This window comes from Brassica rapa, chromosome A04 (assembly GCF_000309985.2).
Source record: "Brassica rapa cultivar Chiifu-401-42 chromosome A04, CAAS_Brap_v3.01, whole genome shotgun sequence".
NCBI classification, from domain to species: Eukaryota; Viridiplantae; Streptophyta; class Magnoliopsida; order Brassicales; family Brassicaceae; genus Brassica; species Brassica rapa.
The window spans coordinates 12,186,248-12,208,125 of record NC_024798.2 but is presented as its reverse complement, the minus strand read 5'-3'; the positions used below and the strand labels follow the sequence as shown (position 1 = coordinate 12,208,125).

Genomic DNA, 21,878 nt, shown 5'->3' with positions numbered 1-21,878 from the left:
TTCTTCTATATTCTTTCCACTACCAAACAAGCTGCTGGGTTTCGGATTCTTTTTTTTTCTGTGGCTTCGTGTATGGAATTTTCTCGTGTGTTTTACGTTATACCATCAAAACGTCTGGTTTCTATAGCTGCAAAGGGTCATGCTAAATGTCATAGCTGCTAAAACTCTGTATCTTAATCTGCAGTTGTCTTGAGACCCGTTTGTAGGAACGGACGTGATGGTATAACGTTCTTGTTTTAAATCGTTTCTCTTAGTTTCGTTTTAAATCGTATCTTTCTTTAGTTTTTCAAGATTCTTTTGAAAGATTCCTTTTGATTTTTCTGGGAATAAGTTTTGCTATCTATCAAGCATTGATTTTTTTTTCTTTTCAAGCAAAGGTTTTATGCACTACTTTCTTTGATCACTCGCACTCTTTTTTCTTTTTGCCTTTGGCTGAGATTGCTTTTGTATCTGTGTTTCAAAGTTTTCTTGCCTACGATTGAAGATGGTTTTGGTTCGTTGGTCCATGTACCCAGTTTACTCGCTCTTGGACAGTAGAGAGTATAACTCTGGTTGAGCATCAATATCTAGAGTTTACAGATTTATGACCGATGCCAATCCTTGTGTTCTTAGAGGATCAATCTTGTTTTAGGTTTTCTATTGTTTCTTCATCTCTAATGTTTTCTCTGCAGCTGTCCATGCGAAACCCACCTATGGTTTTGTTCAGTAGAATCAGCTTTGGTTTGGTTTTTCCATCATTTCTTTTCAACAGTGAATTTTTCCTATACTTATTTGTGAGAGAGAAGGATTTGTTTTTTCTTCTTTCTAGTGGTGCTCTGAGGATCTGATGACACAGAACCCTCACTGGTCCAAGAAGATTACGTCTTTATGCAGACATGTCTTCACTGATCAGTACATGGTTTTGTGTGATTGCCTGCCACTCGCTGGAAATTGAAATTGAGATTTTACTTTCTTTCATAAAGACCTTTTTTTTTTTTAAGTTTTAACTATCTGCACCTCGGATCACCGGGTCTGACCCGTATAGAACCATCGACATTCGACACATACTAAAAAGTATAGCAGTCACAAATCACTATTGGCTGCTAAATTTAACATCGAACCGCAAGTTTCATCTCAAACGCGCGATAGATGCATCAAACTCATTACCCGACAAACTGAAATAGTAACTAACTTAGGACTCTGTTCTGTAATTCTGCAATGGCGAAAACCCTAGACAAATCTAATAAGCTCAAATTCGTGAGATCAACAAGAACCTGAATCCTCAACTCCATATTCAATTTCCACGTCAAGCTTACGGACTTCCATGGGAGACCACACGCGAGGTACTCTTCTCGGTGTCGTCCAAGGATACGGCGAGATTGAGGAGTGCACCGTGGTTATAGATAAGAACACGGGTAAAGCTAAAGGTTCAAGACGAGGAAAGGGGCTAAAGAGGCTCTTAAGGAGCCTCAGAAAAGGATTGATTCTTAATACAACTGCGACGTGCCAGACGGGTCCGGGCTTTGGTTCGACGGATAATCAGGGACTGTCAGCAGTTGCAAGGGCAACATATGTTTACCCTGTTTATGTTAGGGAACCAATACCGTCCTGTTTATGGAGGTGGAATTATAAGGAATCCAGCATTGGCAGCAGCAGGTGGAGGCTACATGCATCCCATGTGGGCTAGTGCGTTGAGTCAGATGGGTGAGCAAGCAGGTGTTGGTATATCAGGAGGTATCGGGTCTTACTTTAGAGGTCAGTGTCTGCCTAGTGCTTATCCTGATTTGGTCTGACCGGGGAATAGTAAAGATTCTGATGCTGGTGGCTCCTTCCATGTCTACTCAAACTTTTCATGGTACCCTCACTTGTAACCTTTAGTGTTTTATAGCAATGTATGCATGTGCTCATATTATGGTTTAAATGTCTTTGGATTAACATATATTATTACATGGCTCGTAACGCGTGCTTAGATTAGGCTTCTTAAGCAGATAGAATGTTGCATGATTCGTAATCAATATTCATGTTTCATGAATCTGATTCTTAATAGCTCCGTAATAAATATTCATATATATGTTATAAGGCTTTTTGGTATGGTAGTATCAAAAAGATGACTCTGAATCCGTATACTTGTTAATGTGATGGCCTCAAAGCAGAAGAAAGGGTATTTCTAGGTGGAACTGGTACAAGAATTAATACCTAAAATTGTCATCAGTGGCCTTTAATTTAATCAATCTCACTTGGACTATTTTCAAGTTTTGATTAGGTGATTTGTCACTGTGACATCGTTTTCTTTATTTTCTTCATTTTTAATAGTTTTGGTTTCATTTATTTATTTGTAGTTTCTGGTTATATAGTTTTTTTGTGACATTTTTATTTTACTTTCTTTTATTGGCTGTGTAAGGTCGGTGATGGTGGGGATGAAAGTTGATGAGCTTTGTTTTCATTCAGATGCATATTTTTCATATAATTGGTTTATTTGGTTTTAGTGTTGCACTAATTAAGTTTTACAATCTGATGTGATCCAATCGCTCACTATGCTCCTTCGCTCATCTGGTTTTGGTTCTGGTATTTGGTTTTGGTTTTGGTATTTGATGTTTCTCACACATGTTTGTAGTCTCTCTAGTTCTGGTTTTAATTTAGTTTTGATGTTTGTCTCTTTAATTTCCTTTTTTTGACCATGAAAATTGGGTATTGTTCCTGTTTACGCTTCTTTACGTTTCCGCTTCCACGTACCCGCTTCCGTTTCCATGTAACATAGGGCAAAATTGGAGGCCGTCGTTCTGCAAGTAAAACTCAGAATTTTGTTATATCCGCTCTAATGGAACAAAATCTAAAATTAATTAAAATTAGACAGATTACCTCGAAGTCCTTGCAGGTGAAATATATATTCCCAGGAAAAGTATCAAAATATGTTGGATACTTTGGTTTTAGAGAGACCTCGTCGATGACTCGTTCACTACATAGGCAACGGTTTAGAATCCCGTAGTGGACATCGGTTACGTACCAAATTATGTCGAAGTGTTCATTCATCTTCTCCCTCTTGTTCATTTTCTCCTCCCATAGATCCATGACGCGAATTCTTAGATCTCAGTTCGTGATGCAAGAGGAGAGAGAGATGGAGAGAGAACCCTTGAGAAGAGAAGTAAATGAAATGAACCAAAGAAGATAGAGAGGGGCGAGAGATTCTAACTTATGGGTTTTTTGTTTGGGCGCCAATTCAAATTTTTCAATTCCCCCCCAGACTTTTTTTGTGGTAGAAGTTTTACAAAGTTTGCAGTTTTAAAAATATTTTCAAAGTTTCACTTTCCAATTTTTTTTTTATTTTTCTTAGTTGTATTTGATTCAAGAGAATTATTTTATGGTTATACCACATATATTCAGATTGATACAATCATTTCTCATCTAATCATGTAATAATATTGTTAATTTCATGAAATATATACGTTTTATATTATCTAAAGGCCAATATCAGGAAAGTTATGTTTGGTTTGTTTTCTTCAGCTCCGTACTTTGCAGATGATGTGAGCTGAGCATGAGAATGATAAACATGCAAGTCTGGAATTTCTTTCTTCTATCTCCGTTTTTTTTTCTGTTTCATTTCGTATTTCCTGATATTTAACATCAAGTCAGTATTTTCTTTTATAGATTTTTGTTTGTATGTTTTCCTTTTTTTCATTCGGTTTAATTTTTGTCCGACTCAGTTTGATAGACAAGCCTATTGCTCATCTAATTCAGTGTCTTACTCTTAGCAGAATATTCGTTAATCGAACTCTGTGTGACCTTAGCTCTCTTTTGATAGAAAAGGAGTTACGATCATAACACAGACAAAGTCGATTGTTCCACAAAACCTTTCTCCAACGCGATCAAGAACATCTCTGCACTCGTCTTAATTACAGTTGTTATCAGTTGTCCAATCGAATTTGATAAACACTTTAGAGTGCGGATAAAAGAAAGAAAAACACTTAATAACCGATTCTCCAAACGTTGAGATTTGTGTAAACCAACATCACGCAAAGTCCCTATTAGTGTTTCAGAGGTGAACAGAAGATGAAGATCTCCTTACGTCATTCATGGAAGATAAGAACACAAGATGACAAAGGAGAGAGAGAGTAAAGCAAATGCCTTTTCTGTTATTGAATAAAGTGTGAGCAACACACGTTATATACATGTTAACAGCTTATCCGGAACAAACCGGTTATAGAATCTAAAATGTACAACTAAACCGTATACACTATACCGATAATAAACCAATATTCCCCCTCAAGATGGAGCATATATGTTAATGAACTCCATCTTGCTCATAAGATGTCGAAAAGAAGAAGGATACAGAGGTTTAGTAAGAATATCGGCGAGTTGATTCGCTGTCCTGACATGAAGAGTTCTCACTAGACCTTTCTTCACCCATTCTCGAACAATATGACAATCACGCTCCACATGTTTAGTCCTTTCATGAAAGACAGCATTGTTAGCTATATGTATGGCAGCAGTGTTGTCACAATATAGAGGCGCAGCTTCCCGAGTCTCTATCCAAAGATCCTCCATCATATTTCGAAACCAGATCATCTCTTTAACTGCTTCAGACATTGCACGATACTCTGACTCAGCGGAGGAGCTAGAGACAGTGTCTTGCTTATTAGACTTCCAAGTAATGAGAGAAGATCCAACAAAAACGCATAGACCAGACACGCTCTGGCGAGTATCAGGGCATGAACCCCAATCAGCATCAGCAAAAGCAGAGAGCTTCAAGTCCGAACTAGCGGAGTAGAAGAGGCCCAAACCAACTGTGCCTTTGAGGTAATGTAGGACTTTGTAAGCTGCTTGGAGATGTGGAGCTCGAGGAGAGGAAGTGAACTGACAGAGTTTGTGAACTGCAAAGGTAATATCTGGCCGGGTAAAGGTTAGGTAGAGAAGTTTGCCAACAAGCCGACGATACATTTCTGCACTTGGTAAAAGCTCACCGTCTTCAATGGACAACTTAACACTCGGGTCCATAGGGATAGAAGAAGGCTTACAGCCAAGTAGACCAGTATCAGTTAGCAAGTCAAGTATATACTTGCGCTGGCATACAGAGATGCCTGCTGATGATCGAGCAATCTCCAGGCCAAGAAAATAGCGTAGAGTGCCTAGATCACGCAGTTTGAAAGAGGCATGAAGAGCTGTTTTGAGTAACTCTGTGGCCTTATCACAGCTACTAGCAATGATGATGTCGTCGACGTAAACCAAGACGGCCATGTAAGCATTTCCTGAGTGTTTAAGGAAGAGAGTATGATCACCCGAAGACACTTTGAAACCCAACTGTAACAATGTCTCAGAAAACTTCAGGAACCATTGGCGTGAAGCTTGTTTGAGACCATAAAGCGACTTCTTTAATTTGCAAACGGCATTAGGAGGGAAAGATTCCCCCTGTCTTGGTGAGTATCCCGGAGGTAGAGACATGTAAATCTCTTCGTCTAAGTCACCGTTGAGGAAAGCGTTTGAAATATCAAGTTGAGAAAGGGACCAATTCTTTGCAGCAGCGACGGCAAGAAGCAATTTGACAGTAGAGAGCTTGGCAACGGGAGAGAAAGTTTCGACGTAATCAATTCCTTCTTGTTGAGTATAGCCCTTTGCAACAAGTCTTGCTTTGTAGCGTTCTAGTGTACCATCTGCATTCAGTTTAACCTTAAACACCCACTTGCAACCAACTGCTCGTTTTCCTTCGGGTAGTGAACATACCAACCAAGTATTGTTCTCTTCCAAGGCAGTGATCTCAATTCCCATAGCATCACACCATTCCTTTAACTTGCATGCTTGAGCAAAGTTTCTTGGTTCAGGAATGCTATTGACAGCATTGATGAAAATCCGATAAGGATCAGAGAGACCCTCATAAGAGAGAAAGCTTGAAATAGGATGCTCGGTGCAGGAGTTAACAGAGTTGCAATCATAATCTTGCAGGTAACGCGGGGTTTTAGAAACACGGCGTGTAGAAGATTGCGTATCAGTAGCCAAGGAAGGACCATCAGTAGAAGAGCTTGGCGTGTTTACTCCAGCATTATCAGTATACAACTGAGGGAAGAACTCAGCTTGACCTGCAGTAGGAATAGACTGAAGAAAGGGAAAGAGGTTCTCATGGAAGACCACATTCCGAGAGATAAACACTGTATGACTCTGAATATCAAGAAGCTTGTAGCCTTTATAACCCGATGGATAACCAAGGAAGACACAAGCTCGTGCTCTATCTTGAAATTTGTGACGACCCTTAGGAGATGTGCTAGCATAGCAAAGACATCCAAACGTCTTGAGATTAGAATAATCTGGGAGTGTAGATGTAAGCATTTCAAAAGGGGTCTTGTTACCAATGACAGAGGAGGGTGTTCTGTTTATTAAGAACACAGCAGTAAGCACACAATCTCCCCAGTGACTAAGAGGAACTCCAGACTGAAAAAGTAGTGCTCTTGCCACGTTAAGGAGGTGTTGATGCTTGCGCTCCACGACAGAGTTCTGCTCAGGAGTTTCAGGGCAGGAGTGATAAGATATGATTCCCTTTTCCTTGTAAAGAGCGTCAAAACGTAGCTCAGGAGCATTATCAGCTCGAACAGATTTGATGCGAGCGTCATATTGTTTCTCCACCATTTGAATGAAGTCCGGGAAGACAGTGAGAACATCACTCTTTAACTTGAGAAGGTAAACCCAAGTGACGCGTGTGTGATCGTCAACGATGGTGAGAAAGTATTTGAATCCTTCTTGTGTGGGTTCTGAAAATGGCCCCCAGACATCGATGTGAAGAAGTTCAAATGGCTTGGAACACAGCTTAGGATGTAAGTGATAAGACAATTTCTTTTGTTTAGCACGATGACAAACTTCACAATGCATTAAACCTTTATTCTTTGTCTTTGAAAATCCAAGTACATCAGAAAGAAGTTCTATACGCTCAAAAGAACTGTGTCCAAAACGTTGATGCCAAACAGAAGCATCAACAACACTATTAGCAAATGAAGAAGAAGAAGCAGCAGCTGCAGGACTTGTATCAGCAGCATCCAGAACGTACAGCTTTGCAATCCTTTTACCTCTTCCAATCATCGATCCCCTGATAGGATCCTGTATAGTGAAAGAACCAGAATCAAAGATCACTTGAGCACCAATGTCGTCAGTTAAAGAACTGACACTCAGAAGATTAAGTCTGAATTCTGGAATAAAGAGAACATTCTGCAGAGTCAAAGTGTCATTGATATTGATCCGACCGATTCCACTAACTTTGAGTGTGGAACCATTGGGAAGATTCACGTAATGCTCAACAGAAGTGTCAAGAGTATGAAAAGCATCACGTTGATGAGAAACATGGTGAGTTGCACCAGAGTCTACGATCCATGTGTGCTTGTCAGTGGCACATTTAGTGACATTGAGAATCCCAATAAAACTGAATGTTGAAGAGGAGAAGGATATACCCGACTGGTCAGTAGGCTGAGATGCAGAAGGAGCACCATGATCAGGCTGGAGCTGAAGCTGAGAACTGAAGTAGGCAATAAAGTTCTGAATTTGATCTTTGTTCAGCTTTCCAACGAGATTGTCAAGACCAGAAACAACAGAGGGAGAGTCCTGGACAGCAACGTTGGCTGCAACAGCAGGAGGTTTCTGTTGTGAAGGTTTATCAGTATTCCATTTCCCCTTCTTCCATCCAACAGGGTATCCATGAAGCTTGTAACAACGGTCAACAATGTGGCCAGTGTTTCCACAGTGAGAGCAAACTGCTCCAGGTTTCCTTTGAAAAGCATTCACTGCACCATGAGAAGAAGCGCTTGAATCAGTAGACAAGGCTGAGTTAGAAGATGCAGGCAGCACAGAAGGCTGAGAGACACCATGACTAACTTGAAAGGCAGTAGGAGTAATGACAGAGTTGAACTGGCGCTGACTATCATCTTGGTCTAAGATGTTGCATATCTCAGCAAGGTCAGGGAGAGGCTTTCTCATGAGAATCTGACTACGAATGATAGAATATTTCTCATTGAGACCGGCCAAGAACTTTATGATTCTGCCTCGTTCGATCTTAGCTTTGGCAGCACGTTGACTGAGACAACTCGTTGTCTTGCAGCAGAGACAAGTTTCAGGTGATTCCGTGCCATCCAAGTTATCCCAAAGGGTTTTGAGAGTGGTGTAATACCCAGATAGATCAAGAGAACCCTGACGGAGATCCTGTATCTGTTGAATCAACTGAAAGGTTCGTGGTAGGTTTGTCTTATGAAAGCGATTATGAAGATCAACCCATATCTCTGTGGCATCATCAAAAGACAAAATACTACCATAGATTTGAGGAGAAACCGAGTTGAGAAGCCAAGATTTTACCATGCTGTTGCAACGAGACCAGATCCGAAAGAGAGGAGTAGCGGAATCAGGACGAGGAAGAGATCCGTCAACAAATGCGATCTTGTTCTTCGCATCGAGAGCAATCTTCATCGCAGAGCACCATTGGGTGTAGTTGGAACCATCCAAAGTAATGGAGATAATCAACAGCCCGGGATGATCGGCGTGGTGAAGAAACAGCGGCGAGTGAACGCTATCTGGGTTCATCACGGTGGCAAACGGATCCGGAACAAGCGAAGCACCCATGGTTCCAGCGGAGGGAGAGGGGCTGTTAAGCTGTGGATTCGAGCTGCCAGCACGTGTGAAACGACCAGTTCGGCGAGAACGACGGAGATTAACCACCATCGCAGCGACGCAGCAAAACGACAAAAGAACCGAGATTGAAGAAACAGAGCAAAACGGAGCTCAAAATGATCAGAAAGAAACGATGTTGAGCTTGAGCTCAACGCTCTGATACCATATTAGTGTTTCAGAGGTGAACAGAAGATGAAGATCTCCTTACGTCATTCATGGAAGATAAGAACACAAGATGACAAAGGAGAGAGAGAGTAAAGCAAATGCCTTTTCTGTTATTGAATAAAGTGTGAGCAACACACGTTATATACATGTTAACAGCTTATCCGGAACAAACCGGTTATAGAATCTAAAATGTACAACTAAACCGTATACACTATACCGATAATAAACCAATAGTCCCGTCATGATAAGCATAGAGAACATCCTCACCACATGATCTCTCGGATTGTATACACTAGTTTCTACCACATTCCACCATGTAAACCTTCAGCTCCAGCAACGCAATAAACTTGCCACCCACCGGTGCATAAGAAAATACAAGAGGCTAAAAACTATCTTCCTTCAGGTGCATAAAGAGAGAGTAAGATCGCGATAAATTTTTAAAATACACTTTTTAGCCTTTATTATTTTCTTTCTTCCATGACAAATCGTTTTTAGTTGGCATTCCATTGAACAAAAGAACACATTATTCATATGATTACATTCCGAAGCAATGCAAAAATTGACTGCCATATGGGACCGTGGCTACAATACCAGACCACTCGATCGTCCCAAGAATCTTTTCTCCAACTGTAAGGAACGAGAACAAGAACATCTTAACGCTCTTAGTATTATCGACTAGGTCATGCTTAACGAACTCAAAAACCGCTAGCTTCCCTTGGTATTCCGCCACTGCCTGCTTCTCACCAAAGTGACACACTTCCTCAGCACGACTGACCACTCTTCTCCAAACGTTGAGCTTGGTATCAAACCACATTAACCCACTACTGCAATAACAAGCATAGAGAACATTCTCTACCACACACACCCAAGACACTGCTTCACCTAGCTTCTCCTTTCTTCTGCCCTCTCTCGGATTAGATTCAGCCAGTCTGTTACTTACCATTTGATCCATACGCTCTCCTTCACCTTTTCTTGGATTGTATACACTGATTAGACCAGCTTCCACCATGTAAACCTTTCGCTCCAGTGAAGCAAACCTTACCATATTATCACACCACATTCTTGGTTGCACTTTCTCCTGCCCCTCAGATTTCCAAATTTTTGATTTTGGATCCAACACTTCTACGTTAATCTTCTTCCTGTCAACCCCTCCGAATATATAACAACGACAGATCACGTATATCTTACCATCGATTACTCCCGCGGCTTTACTCCGGAACCCAGGTTTCAGGCTTGGTCCCTGGCTAAACTTTCCAGATCGAGTATCAAGAATCCAAAGATCATCCGAGAGGAAGTAGATCTCTGGTCCCACAGAGACAGCTGAAGAGCGGGACTTGATAGGGTAAGGATGACAAGGGAACAGAACCAATCGATACTCAGTCGTAGTTTTCTCAATGGTAAGCCACCGGTGGGTCCACGTATTATCGTTAATTTCGTAGAAACATACATAAAGGGAACTCTTGTGCAGGAGGGATCTCAAGCGGTTGAGCTCAGGCGAACTAACAAAGGTTTTTAGGGTTTTGGATACGTGAGTGAGGTTTAGGTTACAGTTTCGTGGGACACGGGCTAGACAGCTTAAAACGATATCTTCAGGCAATGACAAAAGATGGTTATCTTTATGAGGTGGTGGTTGTTCAGGGTTGGAGGCGCTACACATCATGTATGTTGTTGAGATGAAAACTATGAAGAATTGTGATTAACCTAGTATGACCGGCTTCAAATAATACTCTTGTTCCCAAAATTTTATTCTCATATTACCCGCTTATATAGGCTTATATAGGGTTACTGTTTCCCTCTCTTGACATCTGATGCAATCTCTCGCTGATATTCCTCCTCTGCTCAACAGGTTAATTCCAAGAGGGAGTGCATTCTGAAGGATTGACCAAAGAAAAGTCTTCATTTTTGGTGAGGACTTCGATGACCAAACGACCTTAATCCAACTGAACTCATCTTGTGGTACTGACAATGAGTTTTGTGTAGGTACATAAGCAGCAAAGTAACCCGATTTAGCGGTGTAAATGCCAGATTTGTAGTTCTCCAAATAAACGAGTCCTCTGCCCCTTTGACGCTTGGTTGAATGCTTAGGATCTGAGGAACAAACGCTGGTAAGAGCTCTTTAATTCTTCCTCTATTCCCTTTAAGGTCAGATGTCAAGATGTCAGCCACCGTTAGATCAAGCGCCTCCTCTCTAATAGGGCCCATAGGTTTTAGGTTCTCATCCAAGAAAATGCAAGAGTCCTTCCATAGTTCAATTTAAGAACTTAGAGGTGAAAAATCAGTATAGATTCTCATCTGCCACTAAACCTAATTCATTCTCTCTTTCACTATTCTCTTCTTTCTTCTTTTTCGTCTCATTTTTTCCCTATTGTTTTTTTCTTCAGATCAGTTCTTATTCTCTCACTAGGAAATAGAAGCTGATATCACTAAGGCTTGGCAAGTTATTTAGTCATATATCGAGTCCTACCCTACAGATGATCAAGAAGAAGAAATAATTCGTGTGGATAGAACGTTTTATGGATGATGGACATAATAGAGTAACTCACACAACTGAGCAGAAACTCTGCTGCTGCTTAGCCTATGATACTCTTATCTTATTACATCCGTAAATGATCGAGCAAAGAATACTGCAAAAAGGTTCTCGTGGTCAATGCAGATCCATTCCTGAGAGATCCTCTCATGTTGCTGCAGAGTGATGGAAGTTTCAGTGAAGAAAAAGAGGATAAGCCTAGCACAAGTAATCAGTCTGACCTCGACTTTGGTTATCCGTCCAGTTAGATTTATGAGGACTGCACTACAAGAGAGTATACTAATTAAGTGAATAAGAATTACTGGATGCATGCTCTATTTTATTATAACATATTGCTGTCCCTCCAAATTATAAGCAGGTTATTCTAGTTTTTTTTTCCTTTTGTTTACATTGTGTTGTACTGTTTCTATGATACATGTCGCAGCACCAATATGTTTGGTATAATCTTGAATCTATGTTGTCCAAAATTTTTTTTTGAATCTCTTGGAGGCTAGTGAGGATTCAAAGCAGAAGCAACATGATGTATTTTGTCTTTTTGCAAGCATGGACTGTCCTGATACAGTCTATTGCGGGTTTCAATGTCTCTTGGAGTATAATATTTTGGGTGCCACAGCTCTTAAATCTAGTTTTTTATTGTTTGCTTCCGTGTTCACATCGATCATGTTATGTTTGCATAACTAGACATCTTCTCAATTGTCAATGATGTTTCTTACGCAATTCTGTGGTTATTAGCGTTATAAGAGATAACGAGGAGGAAGACGTCGCTGATGGCCTGATCATCACAGATGAAGCAGCTGAAGCTCAGGGTATTTGCAGCAGCAGTTTAATGTAGCAGACACAACACCGAACAAAAGGAGTTTAGGTGGGAGAAAAGGAAGAAAAAATTACAGTACACGATAAATAAGCTGAAACAAGAAAAACAAAGGTATGTTGTGTCTGTCTCGATGGTCTCTAAGTCTTTTTTCTTCTTGTATATACGATGATGAAATCAAAACCAAACTTCTTTACTTTTATTTTTTCTTGGATTAGATACTTTCTACAGAGACTGCCATGCCATGGAGACGGCCTGAGGACATTAAGACCCCATACGTGAGTTTAAACATGAAAACATACAAACACAAAGACACAAGTCTTTGATCATAATCAGTCGATTTGACCAGGGCGTCCTGAGCTGTAAGCTGGCCTTGGTCTCCTTCTTACCAGTCTTGTTACCATCGCCATAAATCCTGTCTCTTGAACCTATTCATTAACATAAATATAGCTTTTACCTACCACACATATCAATGAAAATACAGTTGGAATTTAATTCTATATATTTTCAATATTAACTTTCTTACTTATATCTTAAACTTCCTCTTTTGTAGTTTTAGCTTACTAAACACTTATGCTCCGGATTGGCTTCTAACCTCACTTGATGTTCTTATATATGTAAATTTAGTAGTATAATCCGTAAGATAAAAATGAGCTGACCAGATTGAGAACATAGAGAGCTTACGATTTCAGATTCATGGTCTTCTTCTGATGATGATGATGATGAGGAGGAGGAGGAGGAGGATGGTGATATTGATAATGACTCAAGACCAAGACATTTCAATATGGCTTGAACAGTTTTGTGAAAGGCAGAACATGGAGAGTTGAGAAGAGAGTAGTAAACTTCTTTTTCTTCGTCTTCTCTTCTGCTTCTTCTCTCTTCTTCTCCTTTAACTTCCATTTTTCTGCTCTCTTTTCTCTACTTAATTCTTCCTCTGCTCAATGCATTAAGTGTTGGGTCACATATGACCTTACCTGCTTCTCTGTGTTGTTACACAGACATACCTTACTTTGCATTTAATATATTTTTTTCTTACTTTTCTGTTCATAATATTATACATTTTTATTAAATGTAATTATTAAAATAACTAGGGTGACAATTCAACTAAAGTCCCATAAGCAATTAAACGGAGGGAAATTGATAAGTTTACCAACTGAAAAAGAACAGCAAATAAAACGTAGTAAATTTTTTTGAAGAAATGTTAATCTAGTTGTTATATTTTTTTTATAAACATGTTTCTTTATTTAAATAATGGTTACAAACTGACTAGTTTAGCTTATAAATTGAAACTAGATTTTGATCCGTGCGCCTGCGCGAATGTATATTTTGAAAAATATGTTAATATTTGTTTTTCATGTAATTAGGGTTTGGCAAAATGAATCCGAGGAATATAAATGATACCGATCCGAAAATATAATACCAACCCCGAACATAAATTGATTAAATATTTGAATTATTCAAAATTTTGTTATTTAGAAAACCGAATTTGATCCAAACCAAAGTATTCGGGTACCCAAATTTATCTAAAAATATATTTATATATTTATATATATTAATTATTTTTAGATTTAACGTATATAAAACATCAAGAATGATACTTTTATATTGGTTTAAATACTTGAAAATATATATAGATAGTCAAAAGTAAATATATGAAATAGTTAAAGTATACTCAAATCACCAAAAATACTTAAAATAATTATTGATTCTGAATCCAAAATTTTAAATCAAGCCAATTGATAAGTTAAGCTTATGTCATATTCTGACATAGGAAGTCAAATTATACAACAAAACAACAAAAAAAAGAAAAGAAGCTTATACCTTAAAAGGAAGCCAAATTCAAACGAACATAACGTAAAAAACCTGGACTATAGCTAGTGCATTCGTAAGATGACAATAAAATTAGATTTTATATTCATATATGTAGTTGTATAACTTAGGGTGCTTTGTCTCTTACTGCTCATAATTTTGTTTATGGATCTTTATTTTTGTCGTCCTCTTTACTTTACCTCTTTGGACCAGTGTTCCTTATGCAATAGATAGTCCATTCTTACAAAAACACAAATAAATGTTCGTATTTATTATTCACTCATCTTTTTATATTGTCTTCTGTTGTTACAGCCTAAAAATATATTTTATTTGTTATACCAATATACTATTTTTATATATTGAAATATTCATCGACGTCTTGTTATTGTTTTTTATTTATTTTCAGTTTCTTAATTCAGTTAACCGTGGTTGGGTTAAATTGTGGTAACAAACTTGCAAGATCCAGTATACACCAAGTTGGACTTAGACGATTTACAGCAGATTACACCTGAACAGTTGAACATTGACCTATACAAACAACTACGGTTTGATGTATCTCTCACTATTTTTGGTAACTGTCGGTTGATTTGTTTTCACATCTATTGAAATTAACAGCTTCTTAAAATAGAGCATAGAGCTGGCTGATCACACTTCAAAAATAAAAACAACAACTATATATAAAGTATTACCCAATATGAACACAAATATTTAACCATTCCAATTTCTAATAAAAATAGTAAGCCAAAAAAAACTCAAAGGTGTGGTGGGAAAGGAAAAGCCAAAGAAAACAAATGTAAATTAGTTGATTAAAATCTTTTTTTCTCGAATAGCAAGACAAAACCATTCAACAAAAACGCTGTCGTATCTTAGTGGACGTCTCCGTCGTAAATGGCCATGGGGGAGCCAAAGCCAAGGGTAAGCGGTGCTTCTTCCTCCACGGACTCATATTCAACCCCTTCAGCGTCACCGACACCAACTCCAGCTCCACGTCAGCCCGTCACGTTACTCGAACCATCTCACCAACACAAGAAAAAAGGCAAGAAAGTCTTCCGTGTCTTCCGCTCCGTGTTCCGTTCTTTTCCCATCATCACGCCGGCGGCTTGTAAAATCCCGGTCCTTCCGGGAGGTAGCTTACCCGACCAGCACCGAAGCGGGTCAAGCGGGTCAAGAGTCTCCGGGACCTTGTTCGGATACCGTAAAGGCCGTGTAAGCCTCTCAATTCAAGAAAACTCTAAATGTTTTCCATCTCTCGTCGTCGAGCTAGCAATGCAAACAATGGTGCTACAAAAGGAGCTGAGCGGAGGAATGGTTCGGATCGCTTTAGAGACGGAGAAACGAGCTGATAAAGAGAAGGTTAAGATAATGGACGAACCATTATGGACAATGTATTGTAACGGTAAGAAAACGGGGTACGGTGTGAAACGTGACGCGACGGAGGAGGATCTTAACGTGATGGAGTTGTTAAGACCGGTTTCGATGGGTGCTGGTGTTTTGCCTGGGAACTCGGAGGCTGAAGGACCTGACTCGGAGATGGCTTACATGAGGGCTTACTTTGAGCGTGTCGTTGGGTCTAAAGATTCAGAGACGTTTTATATGCTGAGTCCCGAAGGGAATAATGGACCAGAGCTTAGTATCTTCTTCGTAAGAGTTTGATTTGATGTAATGGTCGGAGACAATATATGGGTACGTTCTTGATTGTATATGGATGGAGAAGGTGGCCGGAACGAAGATAGATCTTGGTTTGTGGATTGAAATGTGATTATCTAATCATGATGATATGTCTATGGGTGCATATGGGACGTATTCTTTAGGAATGTGATGTATTCTTTAGGATGAATTATATGAAACTATTTCAGGTTAATAACATGCACATTTATTCAGGTCTGTTTTTTATTTTATTTTCAAAAATTGACAAGGTTTAGTCACATAAGCTGACAGTAGACTTGGCTCAGGCAGACGTCAAAGAATGGAAACAGCAACAATAAAGCAAATACGGTCAACAGGAGTAATCTTCTTGCAAAATCATCGAGTCCGTTGGAATCGACCTCGGCCAGGCCATTTAAACTCCAATTACGATGCAGGTTAAGATTCAACAACGAATAAGGTTTTTGGTGGATGGACTATTCGGGATCATCATGGTGTATAAAACTTTCAATTGGTCCGTCCATTTGAACTGTCGACACGGACTATTACCTTTTAGGTTACAATTAGTCGGTACGTAATAGACATCGGTCCAAAAAATGTCTGAATTACTTATAGGCAGGTCAATGGACGTCCAATAGTATCAATACTTATTTCTTAATTATTATAGTTTTGTGCTAAGATAATTATGTTTTCCAGTGAAACTGTAAAATTATATGTTCTCTCAAAAAAACATAAAATTATGTTTTCTTGCCAAAACAGTAATATTATGGAAACTTATTATTTTTCGTTTTTTGTAACTCGTGTTAGCCACATTGCACTTGAACTGAATCCAGATTTTTTTTTCTGGTATTAGTTGATTTTCAAATTTATTATTTGAATCGAATCAAATCACTTATATATTAACTGAGGAGTATTACAATATTTTTTTGTATCCACATGACATCTTCTTAGAATTTTTAGAAAAATTAGTTGATCCATCTAAACATATACTATATTATATTTTTTTATTAAACTAAATGTAAAATTGATTAGTAGTGTTCCAAAAAAAAATTCCGTAAATAGAAAATACGAAATTACCTAATATGATTAACATATATATGATAATTAATGATTTTAAATAATAAAGATTTGATAACAGTTTTTGTATCCTTCATCGTTTTTGTTTAGTTTTATATTCTTAAAAGAAACTAAACAAGTAAACAATGACATTAGTCATATAATAAAAAAATCGATTTTTTCTTATATGTTATATTTTAAAATTTTTAGAACGACTATAAATTATTAATACTGTTAAAATTTTCACATTAAAAAAATTGTGATCAATGGTTTAACTTTTTGTTATAACAAGATACAAATGATCGTAAAATCATATGAATAAGAAGTTTTATTTAATATATATTCGGATGAAATATATATATATATATATAATTATTAAAATTAAACTATATACCATATAAAAATACATAAATATGTTGATTTCAAAACTTTCATTGCCAAAGTATTGAGACCCTTAATATTTTAATTTTGAAATTTTCATTGAATTTTTAAAAATGATTATAAATTATTAAAACTATTAAAAATCTTACACTAATTTTTTTGTGATTAATAGTTTAATTTTTTGGTACATAAATATACACATGTTAATCAAATTATATGAGTAGGAAACCTCAATTAATAAATATCCATATTAAATATATCATATATCTATGTCAAGATTATTTAAATTTAATTATATAATATATAAACAAAAATAAAATGATTATTTTTATTTATTTACCAATAAAAATTATTGTAAATAAAAAGAGAGATTATTTTGATTTATGTGATTACTCCAGCTTAATTATATAGCTAATAGTTACTAGTTCGGTTCTCAATTATTCAATATATTTATTATTTCATAATATATAATGAACACAAAATAAATAATAATATGTAAAAGTAATTTGTATATATAATATTCATTCACCTTCGTCATCTTGGGCAATGCGGTCTTCACCTAGTTAAGAATTATTTGAACTTCTCTAAACCTTTTTTTGTTTCTCAGCAATCCTTTTTATCCAAACTATCTAATACCCAAATAACCGATTTGAACTAATTAAATCAGATATTCAAACTCTCATACCTAGTTGAAAGTGTCACCTCTTGGATCATGAAAAGCAAACCCAATTTTTTTATCGTTTTGTGAAAGGAGACGTGTTTGTGCGGATCACACTGCGGCCGAAAGAGGTGGTGTGACCGCATGAAAATTAACATTGAATTCACGGTAACTAAGTCACAAGACAACATGAGAACATGGAGACAAAAGGAGGTGACACGATCTCTTGTTTGCACTGTCGGAGTTTTTCACTCGTTTTTATTATTTGCTTTCATATTTACTTGATGTTCAATTTATTAAAACTTTTTCTATGTTTTGTGATGATTCTTGGTAGTTGATTTCAGGATTCTTAAAGCTTTCTTTGCTGAGTATTTGTCAGTTATTCGCTCTTATTTATATTCAAAATGAGTTCGAAAAAGTGTTGTAGTAGTCATCTCGGTGGGATACAAAGCTTTTGGATTTGGAGCTACTGTTTATGTCAATTTCATATTAAGATTGTGTAATTTTGTTTTATGCGTCTCCTATTTTTCTTAAGACCATTTGTGCAAGACTTTTTTGGATTCGATCAGTGGAAAAAGTTTTAAATTGGTATTTTGAAAAACAAAATATTGCGGTTAAGGCAATGTAAATAACATGTCAGGCGCCAAGAGGAAACTTTTAGTATAAAAATAGATAATCTATTCTGTCTTTTCTCGTTTATATATTTAAGAAAATATGTGACTCGATTTAGTGGTCTTGGAACTGGATTGATCAAAAGAGAGTTAGAGATAGTTCACTGTATTTGAAGAATCCAGAGCTGCGCCAAGTCTAGGAAGCTGTCTCAATGGTCTTGATACATTCAAGAACAGATGCATTGTTGGACATTGCAGCCATTAGAGCTTCATGGATGGTCTTGTTGTTCTTCAGAAGAGAAGCAGAGTAAAGAACCTGCATAACCAAAAATGAAGATTCACGAGTACTGTAAACAAAAGAAACATGTATGAGAGAGATAATGCCTGTTAATGTAAAAGGAACATACAGCCCATCTCGTTAGATTTTGCTGCTGTTCATTACTGATTTTAGGTTGGCTCCTGTTGATGAACCTCTGCAAGAAATTAAAACTCAGTGTTTGTGAACTTGTGAGTGGTGAGGTAATAAGAACTAAGAGGACCTGAAGAGAGAACAGATCCGCAGATTGGCCAATCACTTTGTCATACTTCAGACCCTCAGCAGCAAGTCCAGCCATTGCAACAGCAGCCAATCTGAGAAACCACAAGAAGATTCAATATTGGGTTGTGATTATATTCTTCTTTCTCTCTTTTTTTAAAAAGAAACTATTACCTATCAAGCTCCTTTGAGTCAAGCTGGCCGCTGTATATTAGTTTAGCTAGCCTCTCGTCGATGAGATTGACGTGTTCTTTACCAATATCTAGCGAGTACCCGAGGATTGGAAGTCCAATTAGGTAAGCCACTGGAAGTTTCAAGTTTAAACACAATCAGAAACATTTCACAACCCAAAAATACACACTCTTTTACAAATGTACCTAAGAAGTGAGCTGCTTCGTGTGCGGCAATACGTTCTTGATAATCAGGGAAGAATGTCGAAAACCCGGAAATGGCAGCTTGAAGAAGCCTACAAGCAAAATAGCTGAATATATCAAATCTGTAACTTAGAGAACATAATGTTAACAAGCATACAGTGCTTTAGTTGTTTTCATACCCCGGTGAAACGCTTCCCACGGCTAAAACCACCAAAGATATGCTCCCAACTAAGTACGGCACAAAGAATCCCCAGTCCTGTCCATGTTCAACAGTTATTTTATCAGTATAGAATCTAACACAAACCGAAATACTGTTAGACAGTACAATACTAAAAATAACACCACCATTGTCCAAGAGACTGTAAAGGGTTTACCCCGGGAAGTTGGCCGGCAAGTACAGCTATGAAACCGGTTGTTCCGACAACAGTGAAAAGAAAAGCAGCCTGCATTACACGAACTCAGTCAGAACAACCTCCATTAACATACACAGTCCAAACCTTACAAGAAAAAAAATAAAACTTACATCGTTCCTGACACTAGGGATGGCAAGAGTCTCTGCGTTCTTGATTCCGAGAGTTGTCAGCTCCCGAAGCGATGTCTGAAACAAAAAAACAAAGACGCATGAGTTCTTCAACTCCAACTCTCATCCACTCATTCGTTGAATATACGGGTAAGCTTAGATAGAGAGATCGGATATACACCGTACGACGCGACATGTAAGGCTGAGAACTCCATTTCTTAGCCCAACCTTCTTCACCCAAACGATCCAGAGCTTCCTTCACACCACTACTATCTTTCTGCGTCAAACTCAAAAACCCACTTCCAAGTTACGAGGAGAGTTCATCTAGTTATAGAATTAATGGAAAAGGAGGGACCTTGTTAATGGCGGACTCGAGGGTACTCAAGTCAACCCCAGGAGAAGCCGAAGCAGAAGAAGAAGAAGGCGAAACTGCTGCTTGAGTCGGAGGGTTTCGTGGACGTAACCGGAAGCTATAATGCCGGCGAAACGAAGCAATGCCCGAGGAAGAAACAGCTAATGCAACCATGGTTTTTTCGGAGTTTTACGAAACAAGAATCAGTTAATGCTTCATCGTCGTCTTCTTCTCCCAGGAAGGTGAGGAAGAGAGCGCGTGGCGTCTTTCACACCACCGATCATTGCTTTCCGCCACGTCAGTGCTTTTAGATAACGGCAGTATCTCCGGTTTAATTCCAGTTTTCCTTCTTTTTCAACCGGTTTCATTAAAAAATTAAATCGAACCGAAAATATGTAAAAGTAGAGTGACATTTTACGTACGAAATTCAAAACTGAAATCAAACCGCTATTCGTAAATACCACACTATTTTTATACTTTTGTATCGAATAAAATCAAATAAACACCATAATACAAATATATATTTATAATAACTATATCAAAATAAAAATAATTAATATTTTTAAATAAAATTTACAGTTTTATTTTAAAAAAAACAAATATTTGAGACAAAAATATCTAACTAAATATTTTTATTCAATAAATAGTTTAGTATTTTTATTTAAAACATTCAAATATATGCTATTTTTTCTGAATTACTTGATACTTTACCTAAATCTATACTATATTAAAATAGATATATGAGCTCCATTGAGCCTATCCACCTCAGCATGGAAAATCATCCAATAAGATGGATTCTTTTTGCCATGTCATTCGTTCATTCACATAACACACGGACCTCTCCGTTTCGTCTTCCTCCCATTACACCACTTCCGATTCTCCTTCGCTTCCACATCTAAGTCTCATAAAGTTCATTTGCTTATCATAAAGTCTCATCTAGCATCGAGCGAATCATCTTTCACGTTTCAATCGAATCCACTCGGTGTTTCTGATTCAGCCTCGAGATCGAACCGGAAACCGCCGTTGAAGATCCAGCCGCTGAACAGAACCGAGTGGATCCAATTCGCAACCGCAAATCCCCAGCCAGAGCAGCTTCCCGTACATGTGTCCGCGGAAGAGAAGATGCATTACAGAGGAGTGAGGATGAGGCCGTGGGTGAAATTCGCGGCGGAGATCCGAGATCCGAACCGTCGGGAACTAGGGTTTCGCTCGGGACGTTTGACACAGCGATCGAAGCCGCTAGGGCTTACGACCAAGCAGCGTTTAAACTTCGAGGGTCTAAGGCCATTGTGAATTTCCCGCTTGAGGTAGGGACGTGGAATCAACGCGCTGACGTTGGACAGAACAAACGGAAGCGAGACGGAGAGGAAGAACATACTTTTACGACAACCCGTTGCACCGGAGAAACCGTTCTCTCCAACCACCACCTTTCCCCGCCGATCTCGCCGACGTCCATCGCTCATCTCGTGAGAAAGCAAGCAATCGTGTGACGACTATCCAGTCATTTGGAAAAAAAAAAATCTGCAAGTGTGTGCTGGCAGCGATTGATGTAATCGAGAAAGCAAACAATCGTGTGTTGCTACAAGTGATCCTCATTGTCTTCCAATCTGCAGGGGTGTGCTGGCAGCGATTGATGTAATCAGAGGCAGTTTACTAGCCGGGGTATTAACCTTGGCATCCTTTCTATAATTCATCACCGATCAATTTTTTTGTCGCCAACTATTAACCTAGCTTAACTTTGATACTTACTGCAGATATTCTACTTTGTCGGCTGCGGTCTTTTCTGCTTGGAGGCGCTTCTCAGTCTGTGGGTTCTCCAGGTAAA

General features: G+C 38.2%; 4 protein-coding genes and 2 pseudogenes across 10 annotated transcripts; 3 read left to right on the top strand and 3 right to left on the bottom strand.

Moving 5' to 3' along the window:
* Nucleotides 1-875: 875 nt before the first annotated feature.
* On the top strand, nt 876-1,920 carry LOC103864428 (annotated as a pseudogene).
* A 6,826-nt stretch (nt 1,921-8,746) lies between these two features.
* On the bottom strand, nt 8,747-10,486 carry LOC103864427 (F-box/kelch-repeat protein At2g22050). Its single transcript, XM_033289491.1, has one exon. The coding sequence runs from the start codon at nt 10,433-10,435 to the stop codon at nt 9,311-9,313; it is 1,125 nt and encodes a 374-aa protein (XP_033145382.1). The 5' UTR covers nt 10,436-10,486; the 3' UTR covers nt 8,747-9,310.
* A 1,796-nt stretch (nt 10,487-12,282) lies between these two features.
* On the bottom strand, nt 12,283-13,242 carry LOC103864314 (elicitor peptide 6-like). The gene is made up of 2 exons (XM_009142072.3): nt 12,798-13,242; nt 12,283-12,541 (listed from the first exon to the last, which is right to left on the bottom strand). The coding sequence occupies exons 1-2, from the start codon at nt 13,011-13,013 to the stop codon at nt 12,446-12,448; spliced, it is 312 nt and encodes a 103-aa protein (XP_009140320.1). The 5' UTR covers nt 13,014-13,242; the 3' UTR covers nt 12,283-12,445.
* Nucleotides 13,243-14,338: 1,096 nt separating this feature from the next.
* On the top strand, nt 14,339-17,357 carry LOC103864312 (protein MIZU-KUSSEI 1). 6 transcript variants are annotated; one of them, XM_033289506.1, is made up of 2 exons: nt 14,339-15,605; nt 15,879-17,357. In XM_033289506.1, the coding sequence occupies exon 1, from the start codon at nt 14,811-14,813 to the stop codon at nt 15,573-15,575; it is 765 nt and encodes a 254-aa protein (XP_033145397.1). In that variant the 5' UTR covers nt 14,339-14,810; the 3' UTR covers nt 15,576-15,605; nt 15,879-17,357. The 6 variants fall into 6 exon arrangements, 2 of the variants coding, with proteins under 2 accessions (XP_033145397.1, XP_033145398.1); XM_033289507.1 differs by having other exon boundaries at nt 15,875-17,357; XR_632199.3 differs by having other exon boundaries at nt 14,572-15,778.
* Nucleotides 17,358-18,237: 880 nt separating this feature from the next.
* On the bottom strand, nt 18,238-20,346 carry LOC103864311. Of its 2 annotated transcripts, XM_009142069.3 has the most exons (10): nt 20,057-20,342; nt 19,883-19,978; nt 19,705-19,779; nt 19,556-19,624; nt 19,361-19,437; nt 19,185-19,273; nt 18,982-19,111; nt 18,812-18,902; nt 18,680-18,745; nt 18,238-18,588 (listed from the first exon to the last, which is right to left on the bottom strand). In XM_009142069.3, the coding sequence occupies exons 1-10, from the start codon at nt 20,225-20,227 to the stop codon at nt 18,469-18,471; spliced, it is 984 nt and encodes a 327-aa protein (XP_009140317.1). In that variant the 5' UTR covers nt 20,228-20,342; the 3' UTR covers nt 18,238-18,468. The 2 variants fall into 2 exon arrangements, with proteins under 2 accessions (XP_009140317.1, XP_033145386.1); XM_033289495.1 differs by having other exon boundaries at nt 18,680-18,902; nt 20,057-20,346.
* Nucleotides 20,226-21,873, top strand: LOC103864310 (annotated as a pseudogene).
* Nucleotides 21,874-21,878: the final 5 nt, after the last annotated feature.